This window comes from Manis javanica, chromosome 17 (assembly GCF_040802235.1).
Source record: "Manis javanica isolate MJ-LG chromosome 17, MJ_LKY, whole genome shotgun sequence".
Lineage (NCBI taxonomy): Eukaryota > Metazoa > Chordata > Mammalia > Pholidota > Manidae > Manis > Manis javanica.
In genome coordinates this window covers 50,951,613-50,975,739 of record NC_133172.1, presented here as the reverse complement: position 1 = coordinate 50,975,739, position 24,127 = coordinate 50,951,613, and the positions used below count along the sequence as shown (strand labels likewise).

At 46.6% G+C, this 24,127-nt stretch overlaps 1 protein-coding gene across 6 annotated transcripts in view; it reads right to left on the bottom strand.

Moving 5' to 3' along the window:
- Positions 1 to 4,118: 4,118 nt before the first annotated feature.
- The window catches only part of ZFHX3 (zinc finger homeobox 3), a 235,537-nt gene continuing 215,528 nt past the window's right edge, over positions 4,119 to 24,127 (bottom strand). For 3 of the 6 annotated variants that reach the window (XM_073226006.1, XM_073226007.1, XM_073226005.1), the window contains exons 8-10: positions 20,671 to 20,773; positions 14,021 to 19,435; positions 5,794 to 10,022 (exon numbers count right to left, since the gene is read on the bottom strand). In XM_073226006.1, coding sequence (XP_073082107.1) covers positions 8,392 to 10,022; positions 14,021 to 19,435; positions 20,671 to 20,773 — 7,149 coding nt within the window. In that variant the 3' untranslated portion in view covers positions 5,794 to 8,391. Of the gene's footprint in view, positions 10,023 to 12,423; positions 12,561 to 14,020; positions 19,436 to 20,670; positions 20,774 to 24,127 lie in introns of all 6 variants that reach the window. The other 3 variants (XM_073226009.1, XM_073226010.1, XR_012126691.1) reach the window with 2 other exon arrangements.

Sequence of the window (24,127 nt, the reverse complement as noted above, 5' to 3'; positions counted from 1 at the left end):
AAATGGCCTAATACATATACAATTGGAGTCCCTGGGGGTCGAGGAAGATGGGAAGGGGGAGGGTACAGAAAAAATAAATTAGAAGAAATAATGACTTAAGAATTTATGATTTTAATGAAAAATAATATACTACAGATCCAAGAAGCTCAACTGACACCAAGCTCAAGAACCATAAATAAAAGTGCATGAAGGCACATCATATTCAAAACATGTGATAAAATTAGCAATAAAGAGAAAAATCTTAAAAACAACTAGAGAAAAATATACATTAAAAAATAATGGTGACTGCAGATTTATTGGAAACAATTAAAATGAGGCAACAGTGGAGCACTCTATGTACAGTACTGACACATTCAGCTGAATACAAATCAGACTGAAAACTATTCAAACAGTATCAAACTTAGAGCCATATATCAAAAGAATCAAATGTAGACACCATATGATAATATCCTAACTATAGGCAATATTCCAAAGCTACATTTATAGGTTATGATCCTCAGAGAAAAGGAAAATCCCACCAGTCATCCTCCATAGCCTTTATTTGCCCTTTTATACTAGTATTAGCAACTTTATTTCCATCACTGCTTCTGAATAAAATTTGGGAATGCTCTTGGATACCCAGTCACAGCCTTCCAAAGCCTGTATCACTGATGGTTTCTTATATGCAGAAGCTATCATGGAAACACTACTCAAACCTTTTCTCTGTGGTGGTTTACTTTTTACTCACTCCCGTGCCTCTTCCAGATGTCTATTTTGCAGGCTAGTATTTCTAAAAACTTTTCCTGTGTTGTGACGTAGAAAGATCCTCTTTCTGCATTCTTTCTTTCAATCTTGTTTCACGTACAGTTCATTCACTCTCACATTCTCATTTTAGATGCTACAGTTCCCAACCTGGGTATCGGAACCACCTCAAAAAACAGGCAATGGCAGTGGGCAAATTGTGGAACCTATTTCACCTTCTCTATTCTGTTTACATTTAAGCTTCTTGCCCATCAAGGTAAGGCAAACAAAAGCAAACTACAAGCCATCCTTTCCTCTGGCCAAATTAATCACTAGAAGTTGGGTATTGAAAGATTGAAATGCAAATTCCTATACTATACTCCTGTACACCTTACAAGAAGAAACTCCTTGAAGGACCTCTGGACCTTCTGAGCTATATACAGACAAGGAAACATCAGATATGAACACTGGGCAAAGGCTTGATGGGACCGATTTATACAACTGCAGCCCCAAATCCTGTGAAGTAAAGCATGAGTTAAAAGGCGCAGTCTCAAGGGACCTACAGCAAAGAAGCAGAGACTTAAAAATAGTAGCAATGGGTATTTAGCACTAAGTACCAGGTAGTGTTTGAAATATTTTACTTCTATTAACTTAATTTTTGCAGCAACCCTATGATGCTGAACCCTACCAACCCTCATTTTGCAGTAGGAAATAAGTAACACAATCAAGGTCACAGTGGTGGAGTCAAAATGTGAACTGTCAGACTCCTAAGCCCACACTCTCAACCATTCTTCTTCAGTGTATCTAGGAAATTTGTGTGTGGTGGCAGTGGGGAGCAATGGACCAAGGCTAAACACGTGATTAGTGCTTCCTCTCCTTTGTTTACTATCCTGAGCACCTAAAATAAATGCCACCCACTTTGCCTACTGTCTGGATCATTTTGAGGAAGAAGCAAGAAATAATTTTACGAAATACTTTTCAAGTGTCATGCAACTTATAAGGCATTACAGAGGATCTAAAAGACAGTAGCAATGCTTAGGGAAGAGTGGTATATGGTGAGCAGGAAGGCCAAGGAAGAGAGATAGAAACTTTTGGTATTACAGAGGCAGAGAGTATCTGCTCATGCCTTTCTCCCTTGCTACTCTTAGCTGCTACTTAACACTCATTTTCCCAGGCCAAAGGATATTGACCTAAGAGTGAAATAGTGCATCTGAAAGTTTCCATTCCCGTGTTAAAGGATTCGTAAATTGGATTAAGTCGTCTCTTTGTTCCACATGGGATGAGAAATGAAGTAATTATAAGGATCAAGAACAAATTAATTTTTGCACCTGTAATTAAAAAACTCTAGAAGATAGAGGAGAATCTAAACTGATTGGCTAAGACATCTCAACAACATATGCCCCTAGTTGAAAAAAAAAAAGGATGAAAGAGGAATGGAGGGAGGGAGAGAGGAAGGAAGAGAGGAAAGGAGGAAGAGGAGGGGAGGAAAATACCCATCCTTGGCCTGAAGTAAAATGTTAACAGAAAGCTGCCTCTAATGGCCCCCAGAGCACTAATTTTGCAGCTTTTTCCAGAGCCCTCCCAGCAGTAAGGTGCAGAGACTGAATGAGCACATTTGTCCTGCCGTAATTATGGCTGTGAGAGCACCATGTGCAAGTATCTCATCCTTCAACTTGACTCTCAAACTACTTGTGCTCTTGTAACTTAAAGTCTAAACTTGTTCAAAGTGAGATTTGGAAGGTCATTAGTCTATAACAGGAGCTAGGCACTACGGACATTTCTTTAAAGCAAAATTAAAAACAGCAACCTAACACGTATCAGCCATTTTAAGATGTTGCTGTTTCACATTTTCCAGGAGGGGGAAAAACTATTAATTCTAAGGCGAGTTAACATCCACAAGCATGATATTGAAGCCAGATTGGAAAACTTCTTTTCCCTTAACAAAGAAGCGTTTCCAGTAAGAGTTGCTTACCCAACCCTCTCTCAATGTAATTTAGGTGCTTAGAGATTTTCGGGTACAAAGGGCTCACCCATCACTAAGGAAGGTTCTTATTTTCTTGTTAAAAATTTATCTTTAGAAGAATCTGAATCATAGTCACCTTCCTCCAAAGAGCTGAGGCAGCAAAACCTCTCTGCAAAATAGTTCCATTTAAAGCATTTCAGTGTGATCCTGGCAGATCCTAAAATAATTATAGCTTAGAAAGGCAGACGTGGCTTTGGGTCTGAACAGTTTTTATCATACAAAAATTTAATCAATTTCTATCATCCAATTTTTTTTATGGGGTCAGGTCGGAAGAAAGTTCAGTGACATAACTATATGCCAGGATAACATTGAGACAGGAGCTGTGTGCCTGTTCAGAACACCCAAAAGAAAGGTACAAGGCCTGGGGAAAGATCAGGATTTCATTAGGGATGGTGACACTACTCACTTGGCATAGAGGTTCCAGCATTGGCAAGGGAACCAACTTTCCCTTTCTGAGACCTAGTAATGCCTGTGCCAGTTGTAGACTTCTTTGCAATTTTGAATTAATAGGATCACTGCTTCTTCTTGAAACCCTGCTGCAGGAACTAAGAGACTTGACAATGGCTGTCTGAGCCAATAGAGGATTTCATAGCTTAACTCTTGGGGTAGAAAACACCTGTTGGCCCAGGGCAGATGCTGCAGACCTTGCAAGGACACAGCTAGCCTGCTAGCCTGCAATGCTGTCCAAACCCAGCTGCTAGAGTTTTGTAAATTATTCATCAGCTGGGGTTATAAATTAGAGATGAATGGGAGACCTGTGGGCCTGATCTTGGATGTACTTCTTATTAAAGACTTTGAGGCATTTTCTTCTGTAGATGAGGGTTTTTGATAAGAGGACCAGCATTCTTCGGTTTGTAGGAATTACTAATGTTCTTACTGTTTTGCATACGATTCTTATCTCCAATTCAGCTGTCTCAGGGTTTTAGAAAAGTTATTTGCTAGGAAAGGTAAATGTAGTCAATCAGCCATTTAATTCAACTTACCGTTCATATCCTTCTGTTATGAACACTGCATCCAATTCTTTAGAGAAGTTGAACTTACCTCTCTACGGGCCACCAGCAAAACTGCTTTGCTCGTAGTTGTGTTCAGCATCTAAAATTCCCAAACACTTTAATTAAAAAGACAGGGCTCTCCAGGATGTCAGGTTTACCCATCTCAGTGAAATAAGCTGTGAAATAGCCAAAACTTCCTGCACTTTGATGAGTGCCTGGAGACAGGAAACACAAGGACACTTAGAAATACCAAAGCGCTTGTGTGCCTCTTAAGTGTCCCAGCACATGCAGCCACAGACACTGTTCAAATCTGCACCTCACCAGGTATCCATCTTCCTCTCTCACACATGCATGCACACAAATCTGGTTGCAGAGACAAGAAATTTTGCTCATATTTTTTAATGTATCACAATGAGCAGGAAACATACTTGATGAAATATTTTCAAAGGAGTATATTCAATTACCATCTACAATCAACTTAACTATGACAACAAAGTTTTTGTGACAAATTTCTTTTTTTTTTTTCAGTTTGAAAGTTCCATGTGGTTCTGTTTGTTAGTCTCCATGTATTTTGGTACAGTTCGAGATCAGCATCGTTACAGTAACAAAAAAGCTAACAAGACTACATTATAGAAAAACACCAAGAACATCATTTTTGGTTTCACTTGCTCTATTTTTTTTGTTTTTTTTTGTTTTTGTACTTGTTTTTTGTTTTTTTGTACATTGCAAAGGCTGTTCATATACCTCTTCACCTCAGGGTCATGTTCATTTATGCTTTCTTTCCTACCCAACCTTGCCCCCCTCCCCCCCCGAAGAAAGTAAACAAACAAAAGAAATTAGTCAAAGCTTTGTTTCACAGTGGGCAGTATCTCAGCGCCAACAAACAACCAACTCAATTTATGCTTCTATTTAAAATGTTTTAATTTAATTTATTATTAAAAAAAATATATGTCCATGAACATCAAGTGCACTGGCTTGGGTCACTGCCTCTCTCTCCTGCAACTTCCTGCCATGCCTGATAGACTCAGGTTTAAACACATGCCGTCTGTTTTACTTTATTTTCAATTGTGTAAAACTTGGGCCACATTCATCTCTTTAAATAGCTTTTAATTAAAAAAAAAAAAAGAAAAACTTCCTAAACTTGTGTGTGTGTGTGTATGTTTCCTTCTTACATTTCTTTTTGAAAGGAAGGATGGATGAACCAACTCCCATTCTGTGGGTCCATATGGTGCTATGACTGAATGGCGTCCAGCACCAATGCACACTGGAGTATTTGGAAAAAAACAAAAACAAAAAAATGAAACAGTGAGGTGTCGATGGAAGTGAAGAACTCTTTTAAAAAGTAAGTTGAGATATTCTTTTCACCTACCTGCTATGCAGCAGACAGGAGTAAATTCTCCCAGTGAGAACAATATAAACAGTTGAGCACTGTAGTGAACTCATGCTTTGTAAATGATACCAGTCACAGCCATGCTGGAAGTCAGCCCACAAACACCTAACTGGCTCATGTCTGACCTCTCATTTTCACCATCACTGACTGCTCTGCTACTTCTGGGTTAATGCTGAAAAATCTCTCTTTTTTTGAGTGGATATATATGGGGGCAGTAGAGTTGTAGAGGACAGCATTACGTGTGCAACCCACTCCAGGTTGAAACAATCACATAACCCCTCTGAGGAACACTGGCGGGTGGAAGCATGCTTCGGCCATCTACCCCATCACCTTGCTGTTGCCAAACATACCCACAGGTCAAGGCATGGAACTAAATGCTGACAGTCACTGTGCCTCACAGAGGGAGGATGGCATAGTAGCTCAAAAAAAGGGGGCGGGGGGTGGCAAAATTACAAGGAAATGAACTTAAAGTTGACGGGGAAGGGAAAGGAGAAATTGCACTATTACCAAGCAATATCATTTTTAAAAACAAAGTTTTCTGAAAAGACCTAGCAGAATTTGACAGGTAAAGCTAGTGTTGAACTGTTAATTGGGATCACATAGAGAGCTGAAAACAAAAACACATGATTTTTTTCTATATGATACAGACACAGAGTAACATACAACAGTTAAATGGCAAAAAATATATATATATATTTCATAGAGTTACAAACAAGATAAAATAATGAAAAACAGAAAACTGTACAACTTTAAAATTTAAAAATGTTCATCTCAAACACGGGGAGAAATAGAATTCTCGTTAAAAGAAAATAGCTTGTTAAAACAGCAAATGTTTTGTATACTTGTTTTTGACACCTTATGCTACAACTGGATACTGGTATGAATAGTTAGATGGTATTCTTTAGTATTTCTACTTTTTAAAAAAGCAATTAGAAAAGGAATTTGCACTGTGCATCAGCCTAGTTAGAAATATGTACAACAGTTCAGGATCTATTCTTTCATTAAACTAAAAAGAGATTCATAAAAATAAAACAGTCCCGGCTAAAAAAAGGAGAAAGAGAGGAAAAAAACAACAAGAAATTCATTTTCAGATCTTGGAATGCTCCAGTCTTTTGCAAAGTTGATGAGTGGCTTCAGCATTGGGGAAGGAAGCCTGAAAGGTGACCAATGGAACCTGCATTCACAGTCTTCAAAGTTCCCTTTTGAAACATAAGGAAGAGAATGAAGGGGAGAAGGATTTCACACTTTCGGGGCAAGGGGAGATTGTTTCTGTTGATGTTCGGCTAGAAAGTGAAACAGCAAAGCATCTATTTGTCCCCCGAATATATGTTTTAGCAGCACAAAGTTTTCCTTTCAAAGTTCAGACTTTTTTTTAAAGATGAGGAAGGTGTATATTGCATTGTGTTGTGTGTTACCAGGATATGGATATTAACATAAACACAAGTGCCTCGCATTCGATTCCTTTTTGCTCTCTGTGCATTGCTATCTGCTTCTTTGTTGGCTGCGCTGTGGATCCCTCGCCGCTCAGACTGCCTAACACAAGGACAAAACTTTGAAGTAAAAAAATGTGTCTTTTGGTATATGGAATTGTCATTAACAGTTGCCTCTCTGCTTGCAGAAGAAGCATATAACAACCTGGGAATCTTTTGTTTTACTCTTTCTTTTATTAAACTAAGTCTTGTATGTTTAAATCAGAAACAAATTCTCAAGTAACAAGAACCCTTTCCCTTTTTTTCTGCATCAGCAGTGAAAGGGTGTGTCTTTGGATTTTATTTAAAGCATGAAATTTCTTTTTCTGAGAAGAAAACAAAATGAAAACAAAAACCAAACCCCTAACAAAAAACTTTTTTAGAAAAGAAAAGCACACAGCCCAATTAAACCGAAACAAATGCTTTAGTTTTAGGAAAATAATATTTGAAGCAACTACCAAACAAGGAGGAAAAGAGGGTGAAAAGAAAAGCCAAAGAAAAGATAAATAAAAAGTAAATGCACAAGGCTAAGAAGAGACATAGGTAACTAGAATTATATGCCTTTAAGAAGTTTCAACTCCCCAACCGAAAATAATCTTTGAGGATCCTAACGACCCCTAGAACCCTTTGAAATTCTTTCTTTAGCGTCATAAAATAATTCTGCAGCTACCGTCTAAGAAATGAAGGCAGCTACCTTAAGTGGGAGACTATAGGATGGGAAGTGGGAGGAAGCAAGAGAAAGTGGAATTAAGGGACAAAGGGGAGAAAAGCTTAGGCGAATCAACGGATTGCAATCTATCTGCTAGGAATGAACAAGACAACATCAAATGAGGAGCTGTCAGCTGGACCATACAAAAAGCTAAATGTACACAAAAGTTTTTTTTTCCTTTTAAATCTACCATACTGCTTCAGTTCATTTCCAATGCAACAATCTACTCAACACCAAAAATGGTCATATCTATCATAAATACAGAAAGTCAGTTTTTAAAACTTTTTTAAGCTACAAGTCCTCAACACTCTTTGTGTGTGTGGGTTTTTTTTTTTCTTTTCTGGAAGTGGGAGTGCTTAACTTTTCCCCTTGATATTGGCTTCAGCAGAAAAGCTATCCTTAGAATCCCCAGAAAGCTAAAGCAGTTCACATTGTTTTTCTCGAATACTTTCTGCCCGTTTTTAAATTAACAAAACAAAAAAAATCTTTTCTGGAACCAAAAAAAAAAAAAAAAAACTGAAAAAATAATATATATAAAAACAATGCTTCTGAAAACAGAACAAAGTGTGAGCGATTGACCTGAGAATAAAAAGACATTACATTTCTTTTTTTTCTTTTAGCAAGCCATTGGTATCTGAATGCTAAGATAGCAAGAAATTTAAAACTGTAACAAGGTGGACTGCTTTCCCATACAGTGCATGCCGGGCTCCTCTGTGCTATCAAGGGGGGTGTTTATTGAAAAGGGGCAAATATACAAGGGGTTTAAGCTCCAAAGACATTAGGGAGGCCCTGTGGACTTCTGTTTCCCAGACCAATAGTACCTTCAAAAGGACACAATGTAAGAGGGTTCAGTTGTTTTATTTCATTTTTTTAATATATTAAAAGAAAAAAAGAAGAATGTAAAATCACCGGCATAGATAGGTATATGGGAAAACAACCCACGCTTTTTCTTTTTTTTCCTTTTTTTTTTTTTTTTTTTTTTTTTGGTTAGAAGCTTTGGAATTGCAGTTAGTCTATTTTTGAAATTGGTTTGTTATTAATTTTTTTTTTATTTAAATTCATTTGTTTGTATTGTTCATCTTCAAAGCTTACAATCTGAAGGTGTCCGTTCCTACACTGGTCAGACCACTGTCCTTGGGGCAGCTGGGGTCTCTGGGACCCTCCACCGGGCTCGCCGGTCCGTCGGACTTCTGGCTGAGATCCGTGTCAGACTCCTCCGAATAGTCGTCTGTTGGCATCGAGGGCTGAACCCCTGAGGTGCTGCATGAACTTGAGGTAACCGTTGAAGATGAGGAGAGAGGAGGAAAAGAAGGGGGCTTCGCGGCCGAAGCCCGGGAGACCACTTGCGGCCAAGACTTCCTGGAGGCGTGGGGGGAAGCGGAGGAGGAGGGGGCGGCGGCCGACGGGGGAGGAGGGCTGTCGTTTGAGTGAGCGGCAGACTGCGAGGTAGATGCGGTGCTAGGATCGGGGAAGCAGGCAGAGTGAGGTAATAAACTAGGGTGCTCTTTGGCGTTTCTTGCTGCTCTCGTGATTGTTCTGTGTTTGTGCAAGGCTGACTCGAGATGTTGACTCAGAGCTTCCTCCCCACACAGCGCGCTCTCGCACGCCAGGCAGTGGTACGAGCCGCCGCCACTCCCGCCGCCGCCGCCGCCACTGCCCCCGCCCGTGGGGACGTGAAGCACCATCTCTTGCAGGTTCACCACAGACTGGCCGAAGAAGCAGAGGGACTTCAGGTGGCTCCTCGCCGCCTCCTCGTCGCTGAAGCCCGCCTGGCACTTGCGGCAGACCAACTTGTACTGCACCTTTGGAACAATGAAGGGGTCGTAGAGGGAGTCCGCACTTTTGCTTTCTGCTTCTGGCTCTTCGGGGGGTTTCGGCAGGAGGGGGGACACCTCGCGGGGTGCATTTTTCTGCTCTTCTGGTTTGGGGGATTCTTTGGCAGGGTCTTTGTCCGGGGAGGCAGCCCTCTGGGGGGCTGGGGTCTGGCTTGCTTTGGGCGGCTGCGCTTTCTGCTGCTGGAGTCGCTGCTGCTGGAGCGCCTCCTGCAGGCTCTGCTGGTATTGCTGGTACTGCTGCAGGAGGGAGCCCGGGGACAGCCCCATGAGGGCCTGCGACAGCGCGGGGCTGTAGGGGAACAGGCCTTCCATGCCGTACATGGGCTGCAGGTAACCGCTCTGCAGGGCGCCGGGGATCTGAGGGGCGTAGTAGGGGGAGAAGCCTGGTACGAAGTAAGGAAGGAACTGGCTCGTGAGCAGCGCTGTGGGGTCCGAAGTCAAGGCCGCCTGCAGCGCCTGCAGCTGGGCAGGGTCCACTGCATACTCCATGGTGGGCAGCGGGGCTGTGAGCGGGGCTGCAGCCGCCGTGGGGGCCTCTCCTTTCTCCTTCTTGGGGACAGGAAGGGTCTCCCCTTTCCCTTTGTGTGCCTTTTCCTTCTCTTTTACCTTCTCACCGTCTCTGTCCTTGCGTGGCTGTAGCTGCTGTTGTGGCGGGAGCTGTGGCACAGGTGGCGGCTGGGCTGCAGGCGGTGGCTGCACCTGCGGTGGCTGCGGCTGGGTCTGGGGGGGTTGCTGAGGGGCCATCGCCATGGTGGCTTGTGCTGGGGTCGGGGAGCTCAGCGATGCTGAGGACGGTTTATTTGGTAATCCGGATGTGGGGAGGCCAGGGGAAGGAACTGTTGTGCTGGGCAGACCCATCAAGTTCGGTTTAGGAGATGTTAAAGCTGAAAGGAATGGAGACAGAGAAATCATGCGTCAGTCTGGGGTGGTGAGGGTGAAGCTCAAGACATCTGACCTGTGTCACTGGCACAGAGTCTGAGAGCTCAAGGTTTACCCTTGAAGGATCCTCTCAAAACCAGCGTTTTCAACAAAGGTACCCTGCTGGGCTCGAGGTCCGGATAGCCTTGAATTCTTACCAGGACCCAGTCCTGAGTCAGCTTCCATGCTTCCCCTTTCAGCTAAATACCTTCCACACCCGCTAGTTCACATTTTCTTTGCTGTGCCCTCAGCTACCAGTCATTCCACCCAAGGCAGTTAGTCTGGAGGTCCCCAAACAAGCGGTCTCCTGCTGGGACCCACTGAATCAAAGGTCTTTATCAAAGCTCCACAGGAATAGTACAGCCACTGGAGGTTGTCTGGAGGACAGAGGTAACAGGAGAAGAAAGCAAAAGCAAGAAGCCTGGCCAGGCATGAAGGCCACATGAACAAACACAACAGACTCTACGTGATGTGTGTCCCTCTGATCTCCACTGCTGCAGCAGAGTGGATGTGTGAGGAGTGGGAAGAAATAAAAACAATCCATTCAGGGAAAACTGTTCCAGCAAACTGTTCCACTGCTTTGGCTCAGCTGATCTGCTTTAACAAGCCTGTTGAAAAATTTTTCTAGGAAAGGATTCTGGAGTCTGCTGGAGAACTGAGCATTTTCTCCTCCTGCCCCTCTTTAAAGGACATACAGAAGAGCTAGGGCTGCAGAGGTTTGAGAACTCAGCCACGGAGTAAGGAGAAAAGCAGTGTCAGAAATGGAACAGCTCAAAGTGCTGGCAACACCAGTTCCTAAGACACCACAGCCTCCCCCAGGCATCAGTGCTTATGGGGAGTGAAGGCCTTAGACCACACCACCCGGCCCACATGGGGTACAGGCCCGTCTGCAATCACTCTCAGGCCTAATCTACCACTACCTGTAAAGCCTTTGCTCAGCCCATGGCCCAATATTCCCCCTGGCCAGCTCCTGGGTTGAGTCTTCTGTTCCAAGGTGACAGGAAACAACAGTACACTGCAGGTGCATTAGGACTAGCAAGGTGGAGGGAAGGACATGGTGCGCTGGATGGTAAAATGCTGAGAAAAGACAAGAGTTGAGAAGAGTTCACAGGCAGCAGCAATCCTCCAATCACCTTTACATTCACCACAACCAAGAAACCAGACAGCACACATCCCCTCACTTCAGAGAATAGCAAAATGTAAAGTCAAATGTCCTATAGCCTCTCACTATTTCGTGTAGACCACCTTCTGCCAGAAGGCTGGGACTGGGGATTCCATAACATGACACTGTCCTTGTGAGAAGAGACACTGGAAGCCTAGAGAAGACAATGTCGACTTCCGGCTACAGTGGTGCCCTGTCTACTGGACTACCACACTACATTTAAAAACCCTCAAATTTCAGATGAAGAGAAAAAGATGGTTCAAGTTACCAAGACCAGAAAAATACCCACTGCTGTTTGGTCAGCCGACAATGACACTTCCCTCAGCATTGCATAGGATCATTAATTTACTCTCCCAAAACAGCAGAAAGGGTCTGCTGAGATGAAGTCACCTAATTTCCTCAATGCACATAAGCGACTGAAACCAGAGGAGGAGATGTGTCTGATTCAGAAAAACTCAGTAAAGGCTCATTGGTTAAACTGGCATAAATGAGGTGACGACAGAAAGCCTCATGGGCTCTAAACTCGGGATGCGGCTCTTCCTGTCCACCTCTAGGCACGGGCTTGCTGCACATTTTAGGTTGGAGTCAAAGCCAAAAAAATCAGTGGGCGAGGAAGCAACATCCAGAGATTTCCCCATTTCAATGGCATCAGGCTTTCAGGAGTAGGATCCAGGTCAGAAGGCATTAAACTGGCTTTCTGAGATTTTAAGAAACATTTACAGAACCCCTGCTATTTACCAAGCTTTCTCTGCACAAAGTCAAATTTGATACGGTAGCTCAGTACATTTCTGCAATAATTCGGTGGCCACAGTTTTCTCAACTGTAAGATCAGAACCCAGCAAGGCACTTCACGCCCCTGAGACTTAGTTGTGCACCTCTTAGAGTCAGACTGATGAGGTGTGGATTGTGGCTGACACACATCTGCCATGTGACCTTGAGCCACTGACTGCTCAGAACCTCAGCTTTCCACAATAGATGGTTGTAGGGATCAATGAAAGGTCCTTTGGAAAGAGCTTACCACTGGGGCCACCACATTACACACGAGTTCCTTGCCTCCCATCCCAGATCCGGTGCTCCCAGGAGCTGTGGTACAGCCAGGTGGTGGTAGAGGGGGCACGCCTAACTGCCTTAAATAATTAAGAGCATATCTTTCTATCTCGAGTCCACTCTAAGTGGTCAGAACCTGAGTAGCACTAAACATATACCTGTTGACTGACTGGCTCATATTGGGTGTTGTGGAAGGAGCACATAGCACTGGGAGCCCGGAGGCCTGGGCGGGAGCTGTGGCTCCTACCCTAGCTTGCTGAATGGTCTTGACCTCTCTGGGCCTCAGTTTTCTCATCTGTAAAACAAGGGCAATAGATCAGACATTCTGATTCTAATTGTTTCACATTGTGAAATATCGGGCCTTCCCAAGCCCCTCTGCCAAGGGCCTGGGCCACAAGGGCAAATCAGTGCTTGGTCACTTTCTATACCTTGGCTCTCTTGGCTTACGTCTAGCTGCCTTTAGCATCATTCTGTGACATTACTGGCCAACACATATAAGCAACAACTTCTACATCTTGATGCTTTCTTTTCTTGTTCTTTGGATAAGAAGCGGGGACCAGGAACAAGTAGCCTCATGTTGAGTGCAACTCAGCCAAAGCAGTAAAACTTGGATTTAATTCAACCAGAAACCAGGAATGCTCTGGGAAGCAGAACCACTTCAGTCCCTGGGAGCAGGGACATGTGAAGGCAGGGAGCTCCTCTGAGGGGGCTCTCCTTTGGCGCATGTACGCTGGCCAGTGCAGGCCATGGAGGGCACCTGCTGACTTGTGCCTAGGTCTCAGATGGTCCTAGGGGTGAAGGTCCAGTTTAGGGAAGGCAGCTGGGTCCAGAGAAGATGGGTGAGGACAGAGGAGGAGAAACAAGAGGAAGAACCAGGAAACTCCCTCTTAGGTGGTAAGAGTACCAAGTATATGACTCTGTAGTTGGGATTTGGAGGAGGAAAGAGAGGGAGATGGGCAAAAAGAAATGAAGCCATGACTGAAGATGCCCCAAAATGACCATTAACATTTTTTTGTCTGGCTGGAAGACTAACACAACCAACATGTCAAAATTTAGAACCACACTGTCCAATACAAGCTTCCTGGTGAGCACACTTAAGGTCAAAGGTAGTCTCACAGGAAATGAACACAGCCATCATTACTCAGGCCAGATGGGAACCCCAGGAGTAAGTATCTGCCACCCAAGAGCGTCTTCCTGAGAACAGCACCCCTGCTGGGACAGCTCCCTGAAAAGGTGGGGGCAAGGGCCACAGGGGAGGGCAAGGGATTGATTAAAATGTTCTGGAACCAGTTTCCATAGGGCATCATCCAGAACTAGCTGGGAGATGCAGATGTCTCACATCTTCAACACATACCTAGATGAGGTTGGCACTTCCACAAGGACTGAAAGGAAGGGTCCACGATGGAAAGCTCTTGCTGGAAAATATCCCAGGATCTAATATGTCAGCACCCTCAAGTTCTTCCCTATAGCACACACCCTGTTTGTGATACTAAACACAGGGCATGAGAAGGGTTTCAGCAGAGACTGCTCCAGCCAGGAGGTCCCATCCCTGAACCGGGGAGTCAAAGACCACATACACCACAGCGCTAGGGAGGTTGAGCAGCAAGGATTGGGAGTTTTGTTGCTGTTCAAGAACTAAAAAGGGAAGCTTCCTATCTGCCCAACAACTCCAGAGGGCTTGGGTGGTAGCTACAGAACAAAATGCTAATCGGGTGGCTCCTTACTGCCGAAGGAAGCCCCCAGAGCAGAACCCACCTGTGTTAGATGGAGTAAAGCCCGGCAAGGAGGGGCTGTTGAGGCCTGGAAGCAACACCGGCGGGATGCCCTGGAGCGCCGGATAAGCCGCAGGAAGGTTAAGAGCTTGGAGAGGGGCGCTGTCAAACATCCCTTGCTGCTGGGCTGCCAGCCCAAGGACCTCATTGGCTTTTTTAATCCGGTCTAACTCTTGCTGAGCCATCAACTGACGTACAGTGGCTGGGTCAAAATATTCTTTCTCCTTGTCCAACTGGCTTCCAATGGTGTCTTTAACTTTGGAGATATGCTGTTGGGAAAAGATATGGTCACGTACAGACAGCCGAGCGCTGTACTTGATGCCACACAAAGTGCACTCTGTTTTGGGTCCCTCATAACTGGTTTGGTTTATACCAAAATGCTTCGCCATGCTTAGCTTGGACTTCTTTTCTTTTGCCCGGGCATTCTGGAACCAGACCTGAACAACTCTCTTTGGCAGTCCAATGTCATTGCCCAGGACCTCACACTCTAGCATGGTGGGTGTCCTGTAGTCATTAAAGCATGACTTAAGGACCTTCAGTTGCAGATTGGTCATCTGAGTGCGAAAACGTTTCTGCCCGGGCCGATCCCCGCTCTCTCCAGATTTGCCTGCTGACCCGCTTGCACCGGGACTTGGGGAACAGGGGTCTGCAAGGCTTGAGGTTTCACTGTAGTCCACTGTACCTTCATTGTCATATTCCTTGCTGTAAAAGCTCGGGGCTGGGCTGACCAGACCAGACGACAAGCGATCTTCATACTCGGACATTGCCATCATGGCTGCTTTGGTCAACCCTTCATTGGGCGCGGAAGAGGATTTGGTTTCAGTTGCTATTCCCGTTGCACTGTCATTATCTGCATTGCCCTCATCTCCGGTAGTGGTATCTGTGATTGCCGTGTTGACAGAGGAACAGTCATCGTTGTCCAGCTTGGTTTGGTCAAAATTTAGATTAACTGAGGACATAGAGGGGCTTTCAAAGTCTTCAATCCCTTCCACTTTGATGGAAGAAGGGCTAAGAAGAGTTCTGGGAGACAACTCCATGGTTTTACTCACAGGTGAAAGGGGAACACCTTGGCCATCACTACTGCTTGGGGGTAGGTGGGAGAAGCTTGTTCCATCAAAAATATCTCCTTTCATCTGGAGTCCCCCATCACAGTCTAGGAGCATTGCAGACAGAGTTAGGTTGTAGCCAGCTCGCTTGGCTTCGTGCCAGTGACGGGACCGGATGTGAGCCTCCAGGGCAGTCTTGGCTTTGAAGAGCGCTCTGCAAAAGGGGCACCTCCTGTGGGCCTGGGCTGGGCCCACAGCCCGGAACTGCCCTTTCCTTTCCCGGGCTCGGGTGTTCTGAAACCAGACTTGTACCACACGTTTCTTCAAGCCCACCTCATGCGCAATATGATCCAACATCTTCCGAGTTGGATTAGAGTCTAAAAGATACTTTTGGTAGAGAATTTCTAGCTGCTCAGGTGTAATGGTTGTCCTCAAACGCTTGTCTCTCTGAGGCTCTTCTCCTCCCGTCCCACTGTCATTTTCCCCAGGGCTTGCACTGGCCTTTTCCTCCAGCTTCCTCTTCAGAGTGTTCATTGTGGAAGTTGGGGTTGAAGGAGAAGTGGCTGAGCTCACCGGAATCTGCGGTATGGCCCCAGAGAGCAGCTGGCTTGCCAGGAGCGGGTTACTAGGGTCAAACAGCATGAAAGGCATATCCAATGACCTGTCCAAAAACTGTGGGTGGATGAACTGGTTCTGTGCACTCAGGAAATGAAGCTGCTGATGCTCCTGCCAGTGCTCAAATGATGGAAACGCCAACTTACACTGGTCACACTGGTAGGGGATTAGCTGAGGAGGTAGGTTTGCCAACTGTTGAGGGGTTGAGGTGTGGAGGGGCTTGAGGGGCAGATGGGAGAGCTGGGAAGGACTGGGGCTCGACTGGGGCATGGGGCACTGAGGCGGCGGGGCTTGTGGAGGAGGCTGTGGTAAGGAAGGGGGGCATGTCAGTGGCGGGAGCTTTTGCTGGGCTGCGTTTGTCTTCTGCTCAGGCGGGTCTTGCTGTTGCAGCTCTGCCTTTGGTTGTCCTTGCTTTTCTTGGGTTTGGTTTGGCTGTGCACTGGGAGGTTCAGCCTGCTTTGGTTTCTCATCACTCACCTCTGTTTTTGAACTGAAGGTGGCCAGTTCATCGGCCTCCACGGTGAGCTGTAAAAAAGCGGAGGAAGCCGAATTGGCTGATGGTGCTGGGGCGCTGTAAGCCTGTGAAGGCATCGGGGTGCTGCAGGAGGAGCTGGTGGGCGTCAGGATTTCCATGGCGTCCATGGAATCCTCATTTTGGCTGTCTTCCTGCCCCTCCTCGTCCTCATCCTTGTAACACAGCTTCTTCTGGTGTTTGATAAGATCAAAGATGCGCTGGAACACCAGGCTACACTTTTTGCACTGGTAGTTCAAGTTGCTTGTTCGAATATACCTGTCATTCGTAAGCTCACGCCGTTCTCCATCTTTGCCCTCTCCCTGATTCTCGTAATTTTTCCGGGCCTTCTGTCGGGCATTTTGGAACCACACCACTATGACTCGGGTTGGAAGGTTTAGTAAATTAGAGAGTTGCTCAAATTCATCATCCTTTGGGTAAGCATTGGCATCGAAGAAGTCCTGCAGGACCCTCAGCTGGTAGTCAGTAAACCTTGTCCTTGAAGACCTCTTGCTTCCCCAGTACTCCTGCTTCTGCGGCTCTGGCGACGGGGGCCGCGAATCAATCTTGAGCTCCTCCAGGCTGGTGATGGGAGGATTGCTGAAGTTGTAAGGGGAGTCCTTATTACGCTGCCGCTCTTTGAAGAGGGTGTTTCTGAACCAGTGCTTGATCACCTTCTGGGGCAGCCCCGACTTGTCCGCCATCTCTTTGATCTGCTCCTCACTGGGGGAGTTGTTAATGTCAAAGTACTGCCGCAGGACTCGGAGCTGGTCATCCGTGATCCTGGTGCGAGGTCTCTTGCTCTGCTGCTGCAGCAGGCTGGGATTGAGCTGATGCTGGTACAGCTGGGCCAGGTCTGTGGGCAGTGGTTCCACTGGCCCAAGCTGCGGGGGTAGCTGAGCCGGCAGGGTCTGCAGCGGCATCGTCTGCATCATCAGCGGCGAGAAGATGGGCAGCTCCATGGGCATGGAGAGCTGTGTGAGCGGCACAGATGGCTGGGCTGGCGCGATCGGGGGCGATGTGATGGGCGGGGCCACTGCTGGGACTGCAGGCGTGGAAGCTGGCTGTGGGGGCGCCACAGGCAGGGGCGGTGGCGGCGGTGGTGGCGGCGGCGCGGGCTCCGGGGTCTGGGGCCGTAGCGGGTACAGTTTGTCGTAGTGCTCTCTGTACTGTTTGGCAAACCTCTCCAGCTGCTTAAAGGGAAAGTAATTTTGATGGACATGCTCCTGGTGACTCTTTAAGATCAAGATGTTGGAGAACAATTTGCCACAGGAGTCACACTCCAGCTTCTCCAGGTTTTCTCCCTGCTCGGCCCTCCCGTTCTTCTTCTGCACCTTCTGCTTGTTCTCGTTGTACTGGATGACCAGCTCAAAGCCGAAGTTCTCCAGCAGGGCCTTGGTAGCATTTCCCCTGGCGTCTGAGGCGATGCGTGGAGGCGGCATGGCTGGCTCGGGGCCGCCTCCAGGCGCCAGCTCCTTCCTCTCCTTGGCCTTAGGGGCGTCTGCCGGGGGCTCCTTCGGTGCTGCGCTGCCCTCCCCCACTTCGGCACCGTCCCTCTCTCTCTGGCCTTCCTTCTCCTTCTCTTTGATGGCCAGTTTGTTCTTCTTCTCGGGGTGCTGGCTTGGCTGCAGGAGGGCGGGGTGGCTCTGGGGCAGTGACAGCTGGCTTTGGTGTGGCGGCTGCTGCAGGATCTGCTGGTGGCCCTGTGGCGGGACCTGAACCTGGGCCTTCAGCTCCTCCAGCAGGCCTGGACCCGTCCCGGCCAGCGCCAGGGCACCGCCGCTCACCGGCAGGCTCGCCTCGGGGTTGAGCTGGAAGTCAGCGCTGGGGATGTAGAAGGGGAAGAGCAGATGCTGCTGCTGGAGCTGCAGCAGCGTCTCTGTGGTCATGGGGAAGGGAGGCAGGAGTGTGGGGCTGAACAGCTGCGACTGGATCAGCGCGGCCTGCTGCTGCAGCTCCTGCTGCAGGTGCGCCTGTGCCTGCGCCTGTGCCTGGGCCAGCGTCTGCGCCTGTGCCTGCGCCTGCTGTTGCCTGGACGCGATCATGTCTGCCAGCTTCTTCCGGTTGGTCTCCTTGGGCTCTGAAGGGGGAGCGATGCCACCCCCGACAGGGGTCCCGGGGGGTGGTGGCCCGGCGCTTTCCGTGGGCACCTGGCTCAGCAAGCCGGCACTTGAGGTGCAGCCTGCACTGCTGGAGTTGGCGGTGGTAAAAGTGTTATTGCCACTGGTGCTTATGGGACTTGGGGCGCAGGAGCTCAGGGGAACGCCGCTGGGGCCGGGCCCGCTGCTGCCGCTGCCTGCAGCCTCCAGCTTGGCTGCTCGGGCCTTGGTCTGATGCAGCACGGACCTCATGTGGATCTCTAGAGTAGAACTCTGGCTGTAGGCCACATTACAGGTGTTACACTTGAATGGCTTGTTGTCTGGGCTGCTGGTGGGTTCTGGCTGACCAGTCGCCGATTCTTGAAGGGCTCTCTTTAATTTATGCAGGTGGGAGACGGAATTGTAGTGCACCAGCAGGATGTTCTTCTGAGTAAAAGATTCCTTGCAGACGGTACACTTGTAAGGGCGAGAAGGGTCTAGAAATTTTTCCATGGTGAAGTTGGGACCTTTTCTGAAAGGTAGAGCTCTTTTTGGCTCTGAGCCCGAGTCCTCTTGTACTGACCCAGAGTCGCTGCCTGTTGGGCTCTGTTTATCTTCCAAGTCACTTTCTTCCTCCTTGTCCTCCTCAACGATTATGGTGTGGTCCTCAGCCAGGGTGGGGTCTCCCATTGCCAGGAGGTCCCCATTGGCCAGAAGGCCTCCATAAAGCTGCTGGATGTCGGCCTCACTCAATTCCAGGTGGCTCGTCTCAAGGTGTTTCTTCAGAGCCTGGAAAGTTCGGAAACTGCGCTGACAAAGACAGCACATAGTGGCGGCTCTGATCACGTGGTACTGAGAATGGAGCTGCAGCTTTTCAATGGTCTTGAAAGCCAGGCTGCACTGATTGCAGCGGTACTTGTACACGTGGCGATCTGACACTGGCAGCTGAGGCCTCTTGGCATGAACCTCATTGAAGTGTGTCTGAAGAGCTGCCGAAGTTTTGAAGACCTGATTGCACCCCTTCTTCCAGCACAGGAAGCCGGAATCTTCTCTCACAGAGCCAGGCTCAGCAGGGGAGGGTCTCAGATCCCCACTGTGCTCTGTGCTCATGGAGGGCAAGATGTTCTTCCCCAGGTCCTCTGTGGTTTCTGTAAAAAAAATCATCAAGCCCAATGATAAAGAAGGCTTTGTTTCAAGGATGGTACCCAGAGCTGTCGACCCAAGCAAGGCCTCATGAACACAGATTCTCTCCACACAGCCTCCCACTTTCTCCCCAAATCCCGCAAAAAAAAAAGAATACATATAAGTAGTACACACTATGAACAGAGAGGAATAAAAGGGAATACAAAACGTTTCAACTCCTAACAGGCCTGTGTCATATCACAGATCTGTCTTTTGAACATTTAATTGCCAGATTCAGAATCCTCAACTTCTTGAACTGGTTTTACATGGATCTGATTTGTAGAATATGTGAATTAATGCTGTCCTAAGTTGTGGGGAACTTACGAGAACAGCAGTTATTATACAAGACATTTTGGACTTTTTTTTTTGACATTTAATTTCTTGTGATAATGTGACTTTTGACTGTCTTCTCTATTCAATTAGCAGTAAACGTTCAAGGGGCCAATTATTAAAATACATTAAAAATTTTTTTCTACAGTGAGATCATCACACCCATAAATATTCTGACCCTTTTTCAGGTCAGCTGTCCACTGCCTAATATGGAAAAAACCACAAGTGAGATGTGGGGCAGTCGTGTGGCTGAACTCTTCCCAACTTAAATCTTAGCTGCTGACGAGAGGGGAAGAACTAGGAGGGCCTCACAAACCAAGGGCTAATGACCCATTCTAGCTTAGAACCCCTGAGGGACACCACCAGCAGCATCATGTCTACCACAGGGCTCTTTCTAAATGCACTATGCTGGTTCTTAGGGCAACCCAGAGACTCTGAGGAGAGCTCTGTGCAAAGGCAGCTCCTCGGAAGACAGCTAATCCAGTGCCCTGAAATCACCCACGTGTTCCACAAGTCCTAAAAATTAAGTCCTCAGAGATTGGGTGCTTAATGGCTTAGGACAGGGAGCCGTGGCTGTACTGACTAAGTCTCTGGTTAGTCACTCCCTAGTAAATATATAGTCTAAGGGGACATATATCCCCTAAAACCCCATTGGTTTTCTTCACCTGATTTTCTCTTGCTGTAAACCATATGAATAGTACACACATACATGACAACCCGAGTACAGGGCAGATGACAGCACTGCCCCTTGATCAGTCACCTTCAGCTCAGGAGGGCTGCAGAGGGCTCTTGGCACCTCTTGCTCTCTGAAAATTCTGCCGAAGGTCTCATTTTGTTCCCATTCCCAGGGGTCAAGAATAGTGACACTAACCAGGCTGCTTTCCTGCCTCCTCCAAACTGGAGCTCCCATCTCGATCTGGAGCCGCTGCCGGGAGGAACATGCTGCTGGGCATCACCATCTCAGGGGTGGTCACCTGCGAAGCAAGAGCCAGAGGAAGGAGGAGAGTCAAAATGCAGAGGAAAGAGACACAAAATAAGGCAAATGTGTAAAAATTATTTAATAAGCAAAATTAGCCTTCGCCAGTGGAAAGCAGGACGTGTCACTTTTCATAGCTCACTGAAGATTCATGTTTATTAGACAAAGCTCACATCAGTCAAAAGTGTTTCTACGGTTACATTCTGGACATAATTAGCAGTGCACACTTGAAGAATAATCTTATTATTAATATTTTTCCTTTATGCAGAATTTTGACTTTGATCACTGACAATGTTTTGTCATGGGCTGTGAAACTTCTTGTGCAACCAATTAGGTAGATAAGTTGAAAGGCCCACCTTAAGCTGCTGAAAACATAATAAGGGCCCTAATTAAATCATACCTAGTAAAGTACACTGTAATCTTGAAGCAGGGAGCATTGTAGTACTGTTTTCAAAATGTATTCAGGCAAGAAGAGGCGGGGAACAGGAGCAAAGGAAAGGGTAAGAAGAGGAGAGAACAAAGGGAAGGCTAAGGACACGCAGACGCGTTGGCAGATTTTCCAGGAAACGATATTTTGTAACCCTTTACAAGCTGAGATCAAGTGCACATGAGCATTTCTTATGACTCACTTTGGCCTAGATTTCTTCTGGAGACTTCCTGAGTGGCACAGTATCAGAGGGAACCTCCGGCCAGTGTCCCAGCCACAGAGGACATCCCACATGGCATTCTACAACGGGGCAGCCCCACCCTGACCACGGTTATTGTTGCCTAAGACAACAATTCCATAATTAGCCTGGATCACAAGAGCTATAGTTTTAGCTAAGATCCTCAAACGTTTCTCCAGGCCTCCTCCCTACTATCTGACCACAAGCTTGTCCAACTATCATTTGCTCTATGTTAATGTGACGAGCAGCCCTCAATATCCAGTGCAATAATGGGAGTTTCTTCATTTACAAAGAAGCAGTGTCTCTTTGCCTGCTACAGGGTGGAAAGGTACTCGGCAATGATACTCCAGATGACTTAGAATCGTCTCCTGTTTGTGGACAGCCTGAGAAATGAACTATCTAGAGGTAATAGGAACAGACACTACAGTCACCATTAACCTTTCTACATGGCACCCAGCCCCACCTGGAAGCATTATTTCCCCATTACACACAACTATGATATCTTTACTTGTTGTTGCAAAGACTGGAACACCTAGATTACTGTTGAAAATATTTTAAGTGAATCACTATTAATTTTTCATGGTTTGACGATCCCGGCCTTTATCAACATAGCTGCTGGCATGTTCACCATCATCACAGATAGGCTCCAATCCTAAAGAAAACCCAGACAACTGTCCCCATACACACCAAAACTCCTCAGTACATTTAGGGTATTAGAATAATTTCAGCAACCTAGATGCCAATAGGTGCAAAAATTAAGCAACAGGCACCATGGAGAAGTGTTCTGAGAAGCCCCATGTTTCCAAAGAGCAGGTGCATGGCAGGTGAATGCGTGTGACATAGAATTTCTACTCTCAGACATCTGCACCCTCACACACAGCTTGCTGGCAGCTGGCTAAGGCTAGCTGTTGATGAATCGTTAGGAACGGAGCAGAGATTGCCAAACTCATTCCATCTATTTTCTTTTTAATAGAAAGCATTTCTGACCAGGGTGGTTGGGAGTCCAGCGGGAATCCAAGAAGTGAAAGGTCACCGATTAATTTACAGTCCTCAGCTGAGGGGGAGCACGAGGTTGGGGCCAAGAGAGAGAGAGAAAGGGAAAGGAAAAAAGACTCCCCCCCACCTCCTTGCACGGTTGTAGCTGCAGGATCAGTCCTTTCCTGGGATCTTTAGGAATTATGAAAAATGAATCATGAGAAATAAAAAAAAACCCTACAGAGTAAAAAAGAATAAAATTATCTAACACCTCAGCTGCACATCATTATAGAAAACTGTGGGCTTTTTATACGCATTACAGTAAGGCAGACATCCCCTCTAACAGACTCGGTACGACGGATCAGTAATTGTTTTCATACACTTTAATTAGAAAAACTCAGATGGCTATGAATAATAATGGAAAAGAGAGACTTTTGCACTTGAAAGGTTGAAGTCAATCAAGTGTGAATGACGGCAAAAAAGAGAAAAAAAAGACACCAATTCATCAGCCCTCTGTTGTCGCGCTGCGACTTTAATCATAATTCCTGATTGGGATTCACGAAGGCAGTAAGCGGCGGTTCTTTGTCTGCGTTCTCCTTCCATCAATTAACTCTCCCCGAAATATCATCATCAACCTCACGTGCTCCTCTGCATCTTAATCTGGGCCTCCAAACCTGTAAGTCTTGCCCCATATGTGTTTAAGTAATTACTTTTATCTACCCGCATCTTCTCATCTAAGTATACCCAACGTGTCTCTGGGGGAAAAAAGATTTGGTGTGTAAAATTTTAATGGACAAGGTATTCCCAGGAGGCAGAGGAAGATCCCCAAAGGGAATCCTAAGGATCTAGAAATTCTGGTGGGGTTTATCTGCATGTGTGTCTGAACAGAGAGGTTGAGAACAGAAGCCTCCTTCCTGCACAGGATCCCGGAAGGCCCCACAGCAACTCTCAGATGCTAATGTTCTGCTGCCTGTGTCCAATCCTACCTGTCCTACCAGCTTCTGAAGATTTTCATTCAAAATTTGTATGCTTTTTTTCATGAAGAGCCATGAACAGAGTCCTGTCAGCTCACTGAGCAGTTCTGCTCAGTGAGGAACAGGAGAGTTGGGGAAGGCAGAGTTCCTTCAACACCTGCCTTGGCACCCACCTTGTTTTCCAGGCCTATCTGGTTATCAAGCCATGTGGAAGGTTCAGACCGCCCCAGCCACAGTCTCTGATGGGCAGTTCAAAGTCTGTGTGACAGGCAATCACTCAACTCTGCTGAGTGCCATTGTGGAAAGTCCTCCCGCTTTGCCAGGAGCATTGAAGCACATAGGTGTGAAAGGACGAAGCCCGGCCACAGCAGAACCAGAGCCATCCACATGTGCCTGAACCTCAGAGGCCCTCAACATCTCCCAGCCAGCTCCCCTGCAAAGACAACGTGTGCATGCACACACACACACACACACACACACACCCCATGCACACACTCACTCTCTCACCCTTCCCTCTCCTCTCCCTCTGCCTGCTATCCCACTCCATTCACAGATTCAAAGGCCAAACAGAGTTTTAGGTTTGGCCAGATGACAGTACACATTGGTTCCAACAGCTACGCTTTCTACATTCACCATACCATCCATGCAGATTGACCCTTCTAATAATTTGTATAACTATAAACACTGACTACGTTTTTTTAAATAAAAAAATCTTTTTTATTATTGGATTGTAATAAT